The sequence below is a fragment of the Miniopterus schreibersii genome, assembly GCF_964146895.1.
Source record: "Miniopterus schreibersii genome assembly, chromosome: 13".
Lineage (NCBI taxonomy): Eukaryota > Metazoa > Chordata > Mammalia > Chiroptera > Miniopteridae > Miniopterus > Miniopterus schreibersii.
The window spans coordinates 30,695,031-30,708,435 of NC_138113.1; the positions used below are offsets into that span (position 1 = coordinate 30,695,031).

Genomic DNA, 13,405 nt, shown 5'->3' on the forward strand with positions numbered 1-13,405 from the left:
TTGCTGAATTTTAGGTTGTCTGAGGACTTCTTTATACTGATATCAAGGTTTTGCTCAATGAATATGCACATAGATATTGTTGCTTATTTCCCCATATATAATAACCTTAAGTTAATTACCCTTTTATAATCTTGCCATAACCCCCAAATCTAGCATGGACCAAAAAAAATCATATCCTTTTCTTCGGTCAGGTGATATTTGAAATGCCTATTAGAACCCTGTAGAAATAAATATACAAGATTGAAATTCACTGCATTAATCAAAATTTGTGTCAGATTTTACTTTTTGAAGATGGCAGCAACAATCTCTCCCATCCCACAAGCTCTTCCCTATTTTGATCTTGGCTGTACACCCATCTAGAAGTGGAGCTATGTCTCTTCTTAAATATTGGCAGGCTTGTGACTTGCTTGTAATCAATAGCATGGGATGAAAGTGGTGCACATGACTTGTGAGGCTGGATAAGAAAAGGGAATGCAATTCTGCCTGTTCCTTAGAACACTCACTCTTAATGCCCTGAGCCACCAGGTAAAAAGTCCCAGTACCCTGAGGCTGACATGCCCTGAGGAAGTCAAGACACAGTCATTGGTCCTGGTCTTCTCATCCAAACATGTGAGTGATCAAACTGTCAGATGATTCCAGCCCTCAGGCTGCAAGTGATCCCCAGCCTGCAAATCATCCCAGCAGGGGAAAGCCTTCCTCTCTGTGCCCTTTCCAAGCTCCGGACGCACAGAGTATGTGAGCATAATAACAAAGCTGCTATTTTATGCCACTAAACTTGGAGCTTTTGTCACTCCAAATGGTAACTGAAACAACTGGGGGTATAAACTCTGGAGTTCACAACACACATTTCATTTAAAGCTCTGGGACTAGACAGAATAAAAGATGGTCAGTGTCGGCAGAGAAAGACTAAGCAAAGTAGATTTAGAAGGAAAAGCCGGTGGGCTAGAAGGAGCACAGGGATGGTGTGGTGTCATGGAAGTCCAAGTAAGAGAACTGAGATTGGAAGTCGTGCATTTTTTGTTTTTTTTGGTGCTGAGACCACGAGTATGAATGCCATTTCTTCCCTTCCATCAGAGTGAGTGACTTCAGTGATTGACTTCAGTAGGATTGAAGAAAAAAATCATTGAAGTTGAGAGATCAAATAAAAAAACCTTTTAAATATATACTTAAAATAATTAGACTTCAGATCATTTATGCTTAGCATCAGTATCTTCTGGCTGTAATTTTCATTATTTATGTGTAATCCAAATGATAGATAGGCTTCCCATTCTTTCAAGATCTAGGTTAAATGAACTTAAGATCCTTTCCTAAACTTTCTGTGGATTTTCAGGGACTTATGTTCTCATGGCCACTACCTCCATTCAAATATATGATAAAAAATGAACTAAATCTATTGTAAAATTACTATAGTCAAAAGAATATGGTGTTGACTGAGGAACAGACCTTCACATATGCAGCACTCTATATTCTGTGTGGCTATCACACGGGAACATTTAGTATTAGTCTCCTGCTCAAGTGTCCAGTGACTCTCCATTGTCGATGGTAGTGCTGTCCATGAGAATGTTTATGATGACAGAAAAATCCTATAACGTGTGCTGTCCAGTAGGGTGGCCACTAGCTACGTGTGGCTATTGGGCATTTGAAACATGGCTCATGAAACTAAGGTACTGAATTTTGTGCTTAATTTCAATTAGTTGAAATGTAAATGTCACCAGTGGTTTGTGGCTACTGCACTGGGCAGCACGTTCTATAATGCCCTTATCAAGCATTTCAGATCCTTCATAATTTTATCTCAGACAACCTGAGCTCTGGCCCTATAGGGCTTAAGAATAAAAACTGAAAGAGGGTGGTACTGTAAACTCATGGAAGGAAAGTCTAAAAGCATGGCTCACCTGACACGTGGGACGACAGGTCCTGCCTCTCATTTGTTTACATATAATCAACCCAATTCTTATCAAAAGCACAGCTTCTGGTTAAAAGCCATTTAGCCAGTTCCCCATCTTCCTTTTCCAGCTTGTGCTTTTGGTTATTGCAGGCATGTTAGTTGGGGGGAAGGAAGATAAATGTGCGAATATAGAGTGTGAATACGGTCTTATGATTCATTAACCTTTTATGATGCTTATATTAGGGGAATGGACAGGGCGGGACTAGTGGCCCTTTTGGCCAGCCAATATTAGGTTCTACTGCCTTCCATTTGATACATATTTACTGCCAGTTGTTTGGCAGCAGGACTCAACTAATTAACATCTCTGGAAGAGAGTTTATGGGGCCTGTTGAGATACTCAAAGATGACATTTTAAATGATTTTTTTGGTACCCTTGTCTTTCGTTTATATGGACAATCAAGCATTATGTCTTTTGGACAAATACGTTCATGCTTTCTAATGGTCTTATATGTAGAGAATGCAAAGGACATAGATATTTGGTCTTGTTGTATATGTGATAGGTTTGCGATTCTATTTACCTGAATACTTTTACTTTCAAAATTTCTATGTTGGTAATCGCTCTCCAGGGATTGTGCACTTATGAGTGCAAATGGCCCCCTGGTTGTTATAAAATAAAAACTAGCTCTTCCTGGGCAGGCAAAACGTTTCCAGTGAAGTGATTTCCTTTCTTACATTAGATAACAAAGATTGGATTTTTCTAAATGTTTTGTCTATGCAACATCTTTAACACTTTGTTTTAAAGGATCTTGGCCTTGTAAAGTGTGCTCACTAAATGGCTATGTTTTTCTTTTTCCTTTGAACCAGTGTAAGCTTTTTATAGCACCTGGTTCTTTGAAAAGCAGAACCCATGCCATACCTACTAGTTGGCACACCGCCAAGAAAGTCCTTTTGTGTGTGTTTGTGGTGAATCATTCACACTCCGTATTTTTATCAAAATTGCGCTGTTTGAAAACCTTGTTTTCCCTACTTTTTGTCTTCTGCTGACTCAGACTTTAGCGCTTTCATGTCTAGATTCTCTTTTCTTTCTTGTTTCTCATCATGTTCATTCAGAAGATGTTCTTTCTCTAGTTCCAAAATTTGTATTTCTATATTCTGTCAGTTTTCATCTTGAAACATACACACAGCAATATGCTCTGAATCATAAAATTCGGCATTAAATCCCTACACTTAGAAACCCCACAGATTCTCTGTACAGCTTTACCTGTGCTTCTGGTCCCATTTTCATTCAGTAAAAATTTATTAACATTTTAATTTCATTGGCCCTTGAAGGTTCTGGATGCAAGAAATGTAAAAATCAATGCTAAGTGACTTAAACAATAGGACACTTAACACCTCATGGATAAATATGAAAAGTATCCTGGCTTCAAGGTTAACTGAAGGAATACTTCAATAATGGTCTCAAGGACTCAGGTTCTTCCATCTTTCTCTTTAGCCATTCTTTTAAGTCAGTTTATTGAGGTATAATTTACATATAATACAATTCATAAATTTTAAGTGTACAATTAAATGAGTTTTGACAGATGTATAATCATGTAATCACTATATATAGTTTTACATTTCTCTTGGGTAAATACTTAGGAACAGGACCACTGGGTCATATGTTATTTATATGATTATACAAAACTGACACTTTTTCAGTGGCTGTACCATTTTGGATCTTCACCAGCAATGTAAGAGAATTCCAGTTACTCCAAACACTTACCAAAACTTATCTTAACAGTGCTTTTTGAAGAGCAGTAAGTTTTTAGTTTTGATGAAGTTAATTTATCAGTTTCTTCTTTTAGGCTTTCAGCTTTTTTTTTTTTTTTTTGGTATATCCTAATTTTACAAATTCAAAGATCACAAAGATTTACCAAAACCAGAATTATAAAGACTATCTCCTAGGTTTTCTTCCAAAAATTTAAAAATTTTAGCTCTTATATTTAGATTTACATCTATATCAATTTCAAGACAATTTTTATGAGGTATATGAGTTAAGGGCTGAGGTTACAAATTTTGGTAGTCTAGGGACATTTTGGTGGTTATAACTTGCAGGGAAGGGAGTCCTGGGCAGGCCCGGGGTGCCTCTAAATAACCTACGATGAACGGAAGAGTCTACCTTGGACCATCTTCTCTTTCTCAACAAAGAATTACCTGGCCCAAATGTCAATAGTGCCAAGGTTGAAAACCACTGAGGACATAATAAGGACTGGCTAATGCTGATTGAGCTAGAATGACACTGAAATGTTTCGAGCAGAGAAATGATCTAATTTAAGCTTTTAAAAAGATCATGTGGCTGTTGTGAAAAGACTGAGGGGTTGATGGGTAGGGAATAGAGTAGTAGCCTTTAGGAGGGTACTGCAATTATCCAGGAAAGAAATGATGGTTTGGACCAGGGTGGTGAGGAGTGATGGATTCTGGATATGTTTTGAAGGTTGAGCTAACAGGACTTACTAACAATATTCCTCGTTAGTACAATGCATATGTTGAAACCTAACCCCCACTGTGATGGTATTTGGAGATGAGACCTTTGGGAGTTGATTTGGTCATAAACTTCCCAGCCATCAGAAATGTGAGAAATACATTTTTGTTTATATACCACGTAGTCTATGGTATTCTGTTTAGCAACCTGAAAGGACTGTGACACTAAAATACTGGGTATTTAGGTGTGAAAGAGAGGAGTATGTCCCCTCAAGAGTAATCTATCATGGCTGGTGCTGGAGCTAAATCTTCCCAAAGAAAGTAACTTGGAGAAATGGACAGAAACCTAAACAAATCTGGAACGTTTGGATAGGCAGCCAATAGTATCTGTTACATACAGATCTTATGGAAACAAGAATGGACGTTGTTGGATTTGTGAATGACTACCTCAAAGGGCACAATTACTCTACATAAAGACTGTGGAGTTTCTTTTAAAAATGTTTTAATGTTTTCATAGCCACAGCACGAAGTGCTTCTTAAGAAATGTCTCCTTATGTAATCTTTCACTTGGTGACAGTCTGAGGGATGTAGGAAGCCCTAAAACCTATTCCTTCAAAGTCATTCAAAGACTTTGATTTTCCTTTCAGTATTTGCATCCCAAGCACTGACTGACTTCCTACATAGGAACTTGATTTATTGCTAAATAATTGCTTTCTGAGCATGTTTTGTCTACCCCAAAATATTATAAGCTCTGAGTCATTATCTGTTAGAAACTACTTAATTGTCTCAATTATCGTAATAATCTTATAACTGGAACCTGACAAAGATCCTCCTTCACCAAACTCTAATTAGGCTTCCCTGAACTCTTCTTCAACTAGGCCTTGATTTTTGGACTTCCATGTTCTCTCTACAATTGTCCAATTTTAGCAAGCATCCTGCTAGGTCAGTTTAGCCAGAATCCCCCATCCTCCATAACTGATTAGCTCTCAAATCCAGTGGAGATCTTCATCCCCTACAACCTCCCAGATGCCTGATCTCCCTGGCCTGCCACAGAATCCTCCCCTCATTCCTGCTGTTTCGTCTTAGTAATATTCTATCCACTGACTCCCACCTTGCTCCTTGGCTATAAATTCCCACTCTTTGTTGTTTTATTTGGAACTGGGGATAGCTCTTTCTCCTTTTGCAACAGTTTTGAATAAAATCTTCCTTACCATTTTAACAAGTGTCAGAAAAGTGTTTTTCTTTAACAAACCTTAAAACCCAAATAACTATGATTATTTCCATTTCACCTACAGCAAAATTGCAGTTTGTGAAGTAATTACATTTAATCAAGATTATCCAACTTGTAAATAGGGTGTTACTTATAAATAGCCAAGATATGGAAGCAACCCAAGTGCCCATCAATAGACAAGTGGAAAAAAAAAGTGGTAAGTATACACAATGGAATATTACTTGGCCATAAAAAGAATGAAATCTTACCATTTGTGAGAGCATGGATGGACCTACAGGGTATTACGCTAAGTGAAATAAATCAGACAGAGAAAGACAAACGCCTTATGATTTTACTTATACGTGGAATCTAAAGAACAAAATAAACAAAAAAGAAACACACTCATAGATACAGAGAAGGGGCTGACAGTTGCCAGTAGGGGGGTTGAGGGCTGGGTGAAAAAGGTGAAGGGATTAGCAAGTACAAATTGGTAGTTACAGAATAGTCCCAGGAATGTAAAGTACAGCATAGGGAATATAGTCAATAATATTGTAATAACGATATTGCCAGGTAGGTCCTGGAAACACCTGGGGGAAAACTTTGTAAAGTACTGTATGTGACTGTCTAACCGCTATGCTGTGCACCTGTAACTAATACAAAGTTCCACGGTCACAAATGCACGCCCGGCTGTTTCACACCCAACGGATGGCCGACCTTCCAGACCGCGGCGGGCGAGGGCGCAGGGCGCTAACGCAACTCTCACGCCGCGTTCGGATCCCCGGCGCCCTTTGCCCTGGGCGGCCCGCAGCGCGCACAGGCCGCGGGAAGGCAGGCCCGCCCCGGCCTCCGCCTGCCCGGGACCCCGCGGGCCCACGGCCGGCGCCTCCGCCCTGGCGAGGCGGTGCCCGCGCGCTGCGCCGCGGGCCGGGTGGCGACAGGTCGGTTTGGCCCCTTCCTGGGCCCGCCTCCCCGCGGGATTGGAGGCCCTCGGCCCCGCCCGGCCCAGACCGGCCCGCGGGAGCCGGCGCGCGCCGCGTGGACGCCCAGGCCTCGTCACCCCCTCCAGCGGCGGGTCCGGGGCTGGCCGCTCTGGCGGGACTCGCCACTTCCGCGGCCCGCATCTGTCCGCTGCGCCCCAGGCCCGGGAGGAGCAGCCTCCGGAGGGAGACGCCGGCCCGGGCGGGGTCCCTGCTTCCGCGGTTGGTGCCTCACTCTTCCCCAACTCGAGCGCCAACCCGGCGCCCCCTCCAACTCGCGCTCGCCCGCGGCGCCGGCGGGGAAGCGGGTACGGTTCCCTCTCTCCCGTCCCGAGAGAGCTCGAGACGGGCCGTTGGGCTGCAGACGCGGGCGGGCGGCGCGGGGGCCGGGGGCCGGGGGCCGCGCAGTGCGGGGGGGGGGGGGCGGTGCTGGGCCGCGCGCTCCCCCCGCCGCGGGCCCCGCGCCCAGTCCTCGCGAGCGTTCAGGCCGCTAGGTGCCCGTCCGTCCCGGAAGCTCCTGCTGCGCGCCTTTCTTCACAGCCCAGGGGGAAGCCGGGAGCAGGAGGGACCCCGGGGGCCGGGATGTGCGTTTCAGAGTCAGTGACGCTTCGGGTCTCAAGTTCTGATGTCCCCAACTGCCTGTATCCTCTGTGGGCTTCTTTAGAATTGTTGCGCGGCTGGAGGTGGTTCTTTGGCGGGTTTAGGTCTGAAGCCGGCAGATATACTGTATATGAAGTGCCGGTCAAGGGGGCGCCCTCACGAAGCTTTTTTTTACTTGAGGCTTATTCGCCCTCCGCCTGCCCAGCGTCCCCCGTGGCCCCGGCAGGAGGACAGGTGACTGTCATAAAGATGTCACCCGCGCTCCTGGGCTCCACCAGGGACCTTGCTGCTGAGGAAATGACAGCGGGGCACTGGGCTTAAGTCAGTGAAGGGCAGAAAACCTATGAAAGGAACTGAAACTTTCTCATTCGGAAGATGGGAAGGTGATCCAATGAGAACTTGACATGAGCTTTCATTCAGAAGCACTCAACACATAAAGTTCTTCGGAAATACAGGATTGACGTTATCTTCGCATTTAAATTCGTTCCAGGCATATATTCTGCCCCTCCCTCCCCCCCTCCCCAAGAAATTCTCTCTTCCAGCTCAAGATCTCTTGTGAAGTTCACTAACCTGCGTACAGTGATAATTAACTGATTAAAGTTGTGTGACTACTGTGGCGTCTGCGCTCTTGCCGTCGCAGCACCGCGTTAGTCTCAGGCGGGCCGTTCTCCTTGGGGGGGGCGGGGAGGGGCGGGGTGGAGAAACGGAGGAAGCTGGAAGGGTGTGCGGGCCTGGAACTCCGGGGCCCAGCCTTCTGCTAAATTATACACCGTGAGGCCTCTTGAACAAATACGCTGTCACTTGCTGTGTTTGGTGATGAGGAACGTTGCCATCTTGGTGGTTTTCCCAGTCCATAGCTGTATTTTTTCCTAGTGACCCGGGACCTCATCTTTGACGCTTAGCATTCTCAATGAAAGGAGCACGTGAAACATTTTTTTCTCTTTGTCATCGGAAATTGTTAACTCAGTTCTTAAGGTGTGACCCCAAAGGAATTTTGGAGATGTTAAGTTCAACAGGCTTGTTTTTTAAATACCAGCACCTCTTACATTTCAGTGTTATAATGTATGTGAATCTTCACTTTGAACAAACCCAATTGACTCCAGAATCCTAATTTCTAGAAACCTGGGAAAGTGCCCCATAGAAGACATTTTGAGAAATGTATTTTAACTGGAATTTTTTTGTCGCTGATGTTTTTGTTTTTAACCACTGACCCTTCTGTCAGCAGAAGTGATGCCACCAAGAAGAAATGAGAAATACAAACTTCCTGTTCCGCTTCCAGAAGGCAAGGTTCTGGATGATATGGAAGGAAAGCAGTGGGTGCTGGGCAAGATGATTGGTTCTGGAGGATTTGGATTGATATATTTAGGTAAAGTATAACTATAAATTACCATATATTCTTATGTATGTGACTAATATTTTGAAATTGAAACTTTGAAATAAAATTGAATAAATGTGTTTTATTAAGTGATATGAAGATAGTTAATGCTTAATAGAATCTTGGGTTCCTCATTAAACATTTCAAACTGGGGGAGGAAAGACTATCCCTCTGCCCTCCTAGGTTCTGTAGTTGGGTTTATGAAATGAATTGACAGGTAGGTTAACAGAAGAAAAGGTATACAAATTTATTAATTTTTAATGTTATGTACATGGGGATGTTATAGAAAAAAAAGTGAATGTCCCAAAAAGTAGTGAGATTTGAGAATCTATATACCATCTTAATAGGGAACAGGAGAAGGGATGTAGGCCACTTAAGGGAGAGTAGATGACTTTTAGGAAAGATGAATGAGCCCTTAGAAGAGTAGATGGGGGAGATATGACAGTTTGTGACAAAGTTTGAGAGTGGTGTCAATTTCTAATCTCTTCTCCAGTGATAGTTTCTCCTGGCTGATGAAATTCCCCTGGAGGAGATTGATAACAATTGAGGTTTAATTGGGAAGATCTGTGTTTAGGCAAATAATGGGAGAGCAGAGAAAGCCTCTCCCTGCATGTGCTGGTTTTCAAGTCCCTTCAGCTCATAATACAGTTAAACCTTGGACAACACGTGTTTGAATTGCGTGGGTCCGCTTATACTGGAAATTTTTTCAATAAATACTATAAATGTATTTTTTCTTCCTTATGATTTTCTTGGACCCCACAGCTGATCAGACATACTTTTAGTTTTCTGTTTGAATTATTTGAGTAATTTCAAAGAACTACAGAAAAACATTGATTGCAATGATCTTATTTTCTTTTTAAAATGTAAATATTATATATGAGGATATGTATTTAAATTTAAGTAGATGTTTAAAGTTACTGTATGTCTATACACATAGCTATATCTGTACATATATATGTGCACATACTACTTGTGTGGTGAAAAAGAATTTGCTCAGGCATGTAACGTATTTGTCTCTTTTCAAATACAGAAATATTTTTGCTTCTTTCAGTCTAAGAAACATGCCACATATTTTTTACTTATTTTTTTCTCATTACCAAACAGTATTCGTTGTACAGCAATTTTCAAGGTTCTATATGTATGCAATACCTCCCACCATCTGAATTTTAGAACCTGAATCCTGGCAATATTAGCAAGTGAATACCAGTGGGGAAAGACCATTAAAAAAAGTGTAGCTATTTGAGGAAAAGGCTCCATACTTCCAAATCTATAATAAAGCTCTGTGTTCTTTGCAAATGTTGTCATTGTTCCATCACAAGTGGCACTCATGAATCATAGAATCAGCTTTTTAGTGAGATGCCATCAGCAATAACTTCATTAAACTAGTTTGTATTGATTCTTTTCAAAGCTATCTAAGCAAATCCTTAGGAAATTATATCATGCTTTTGCATTTTACCTTGGTTCTCATCACTTCTGTATATAAATGAAGAAGCTGGTAAATTCAACTTTTCCTTAATACCTTGTGTCCAGCTGCATTCATTTCTGGCACTGTTCTTTCCAGATACACTGTGTCGGCAGACACTTCATCAGCATTTGTTGCCTGAGGCTGAGGAGAAGCTGGCATCCATCTATGTCTAACTCATTGTACATGTACAACTGTCCTGTAGCTTTGAGACCAATAGCTAAGACCTTTCAGTGATCAGCAAAGGGCGGAGAAGTTTGTTGTGTAATCTTGGCTTGAAGAAAAATGTGCCTGGAGCAGTAATAGTCAAAGTTATAAGAGGGAAAAGTTTGAATACAAGAACAAAGCCAAGGTTCTTTTTTGTATATGAAAAGAGAGAGAGAAAAAAGGAAACTGGTTTAGGGGATGGGAAAAATTGTGGTCATTTTAGTATAAAATAAGTGGAAAAGTTTCTAAAACTCTACAGGGAGAGAGAGAACTGAGTGTGAATTGTACCGTCATAGAATTGCATAAGTGAGAGCGTGGGTCTTGGTGTTTGGCAAATCTGGGTTGAATTCTGACCTTACTAAGCGTGACTTGAACCTAGTCACGAGTCTGTTTCTGTTTTGTGTCATTGGGATAATATTAATTGTGAGGATTGAGATAATGTTTTAAATAATTTAGGACTTGGGAAGCACTTAAATGCTTTAAAAGCACTTAAATTTAATAAACAAATTAATTTGTGCATTTAATTAGAATTTCCCATTTTCAGTGATAATTGAACTCTCGGTTCAGTGTGTGGTGCCACGGGATGGCTGAGGGTAGTGACAGAGACATCTATTGAAGGGGTTTTACATTTATCCTGCCAAGGGTTGTGATGGATTTAGCTACTAATGTGGTATAACTAAGAACATAGAGAATGTCAGTGGAAGACTGTGACATTTTACTTACTGACTGATAACTCTTCTCACCCTTAAAGTTTACGATAGTAGCCACGATGACACAGTGGAAAGTTCTCATTTAAGCTATCTTACCTGTTCCAGATGTGAAAGCTAATGGGTCTCAGAAGTTAGTCAGAAATCGAGAAAAACAGAATCATAGGTAATAAACTTCAGCCAAAATTTCTTTGAAGACTTATATGAGTAAAAATAGAATCGATTTCTCTGTGGAAGTTTTAGTTTTTTGAAGTTGGGCATAGCGATGATTATTTCGCAGCTTTAGATTATCAAGCACAGAGTAGATGTTCAAGAGTGATTTGCCTGAGAGATTGAGACTGAGGTTGGGATATTTAACCCATACAAGCCAGTTTGCTGTAATCTCTTCCATAATTATAGGTGTCACTGTTAATTCCAGCCTGTAATCTTGGAGTCACAAGAAAAGCGGGGGCAAGTTAAATATGATGTCATCTGAGAGAATCTGTGTCTGCTTTATTGGTAGTGAGAATATATTACCATAACTAAAATGAACTCTAGTGGAGCCTTATGACTGAGCCCTTTATCTGTGGATAAGTATTTAGAATTCATCTGAGTGACCATCATTACATTTTTTGGGTCATGCTCTCCGATTAGCTCAATTTTGATCTTTAGAAACATAGAGGAAATGTTTTTTGAGGGGGTATGTGTATGAGGAAAGTGGGTAGGAATACTAGGATATTTAGAAATTATCAAAATTTAACTCACTTATTTGATTATTAAGAAAACAGACTTCTACTTATGAAGAAATAGAAAAGTTTATGCCAATGTGGTTTTTACTTATTTTATTTTTTAGTCAGCTTTAATGGATTGATTTTTAAGATATGCAGAATAATGTCCAGAAGAGCCCTAGTGATAAGCTATCAACAAAGTGCACTTATTGGAGCACATATTGCTTCATTACACAGTGCTGTATTAAATGTTATTCTGGCAGAGTTTTACAGAGAAGGCTTTGAGATAAGCAGTTAGGCTCATCTGACACAGTGCAACATTATGGTGCCACCACAACTGTTACTAAGACATTTTGCAAATGATATAGTGGGGGTGAAAAGATGAAGGAAATAACATGAAACAAGGATACTTGTACTAGAAATTATATGTGATAAATTAGTTCACGGGTGATGGTGTAGCGAGATAACAGGTGAAATAAACTCAAACGAGGAAGGGATCACTTGGATTTTGTGAATTTAATAACTGGATCGTCCTATACATAAGAAATAAAAGTCCCTGGAAGTTGTATTTTAATTTTGCATGTGTTGTCCACAGGCTATTAAGCTTGAGTTTTTAAAGAGAGAGCACTGTTTATTTACCTATCAGTTAAGAAACCTAAGTATTTACAAAAGTTTGCCTTCTTTGTGTAAAAAAGGAGAGTTCTTCTAAGGCTTAGCCTTTGCTTGTATTTTTCATTTTTTTAAGTGCCCAACCTTTTTAACATATTTATATTATGGTTTTCATTTTCAACATTTTTGCTGTTAAACTCCCTTGCTTTAGGGAAGATCTACAAACTCTTCTGTTCTTCAGTGATTTATATATAATGTCTCTTCCACTGCACCTGTTACTATCTTGTAACTGTTTACAGTGGTCAAGGTTTTAAAATTTGAAACCTATTGCTATAAGGATGTGTCTTCTTCATGAAATGAGCTCACCTCTCTTGCCACACAATAAAAGAATTCTCAGTCTTTGAGAGCTTCTGGCTTCCTTATGAAATATGGATAGACTTTTGCTTCTGAAGTGTTTTCAGGGTTTTTCTTTAGATACAGAGGAAGAATAAATAGTAGGAGGTATGGTCCTTCTTCTAAGACATAAGAGTATCTGTGTTTATAAAATAAATGAAAAGTAAAATTCCAACACTCTAAATGGGAGAACTCATTAGAAATGAGCTACTTGGATGATGACAATTTGTCCACCATTCACATTTAACAGTGATACAAGAATGTTTATGGGTTTTATACTGCTTATGTCCTTGGTTCCGTAATTAGTGCTTCTTCAGAATGTTTGTCCCCTATAGCTCCATTCCATGGACTGAGTACACTTTGCAGTAGTCTAAGTGTAAGAGTATTTTAAGAGAAAAGAAAGAAAATTCAGCCGTTATTCCAAGACAGTTGTTGAAGATACCCATTGTTTTTTTTAAAAGGATGGCCTTCACTTAGTCAGGTAGACTCTTTTTTTCCTAACATTTCCAGTGAGAAAAAAGATTCCGTAGAATGACATCCATTGAAGGCCAGAAACATCTTCAGATGCAATGTGATCCCAAGCAATGAAGCATGTGGCCCTTCATTGGCATTATATGATAACAGGAGGATCTTCTGGCAGGAGAGCTGACTTTTGCTGCGTTCTGCATGCTGCCCCTCCAAACCCATCTTTGATTGGCACCTATGCCCTATTGAAACTGGCATCACACCTTCTGAGTGGGCATAGTGCCAGGCTAGCAGATGGGTATGGGCAAAAGCCTGCCAGAAACCCAGTATGTGCACCAAGTTTAAGTA

At 40.8% G+C, this 13,405-nt stretch overlaps 1 protein-coding gene across 11 annotated transcripts in view; it reads left to right on the forward strand.

Annotated features, from left to right (window-relative positions):
* Window positions 1–6,477: 6,477 nt before the first annotated feature.
* VRK2 (VRK serine/threonine kinase 2) overlaps window positions 6,478–13,405 on the forward strand; it is a 70,873-nt gene continuing 63,945 nt past the window's right edge. For 3 of the 11 annotated variants that reach the window (XM_081156352.1, XM_081156358.1, XM_081156355.1), the window contains exons 1-2: window positions 7,079–7,128; window positions 8,358–8,498. In XM_081156352.1, coding sequence (XP_081012478.1) covers window positions 8,363–8,498 — 136 coding nt within the window. In that variant the 5' untranslated portion in view covers window positions 7,079–7,128; window positions 8,358–8,362. Of the gene's footprint in view, window positions 6,841–7,072; window positions 7,133–8,357; window positions 8,499–13,405 lie in introns of those variants that run through there. The other 8 variants (XM_081156359.1, XM_081156351.1, XM_081156361.1 and 5 more) reach the window with 7 other exon arrangements.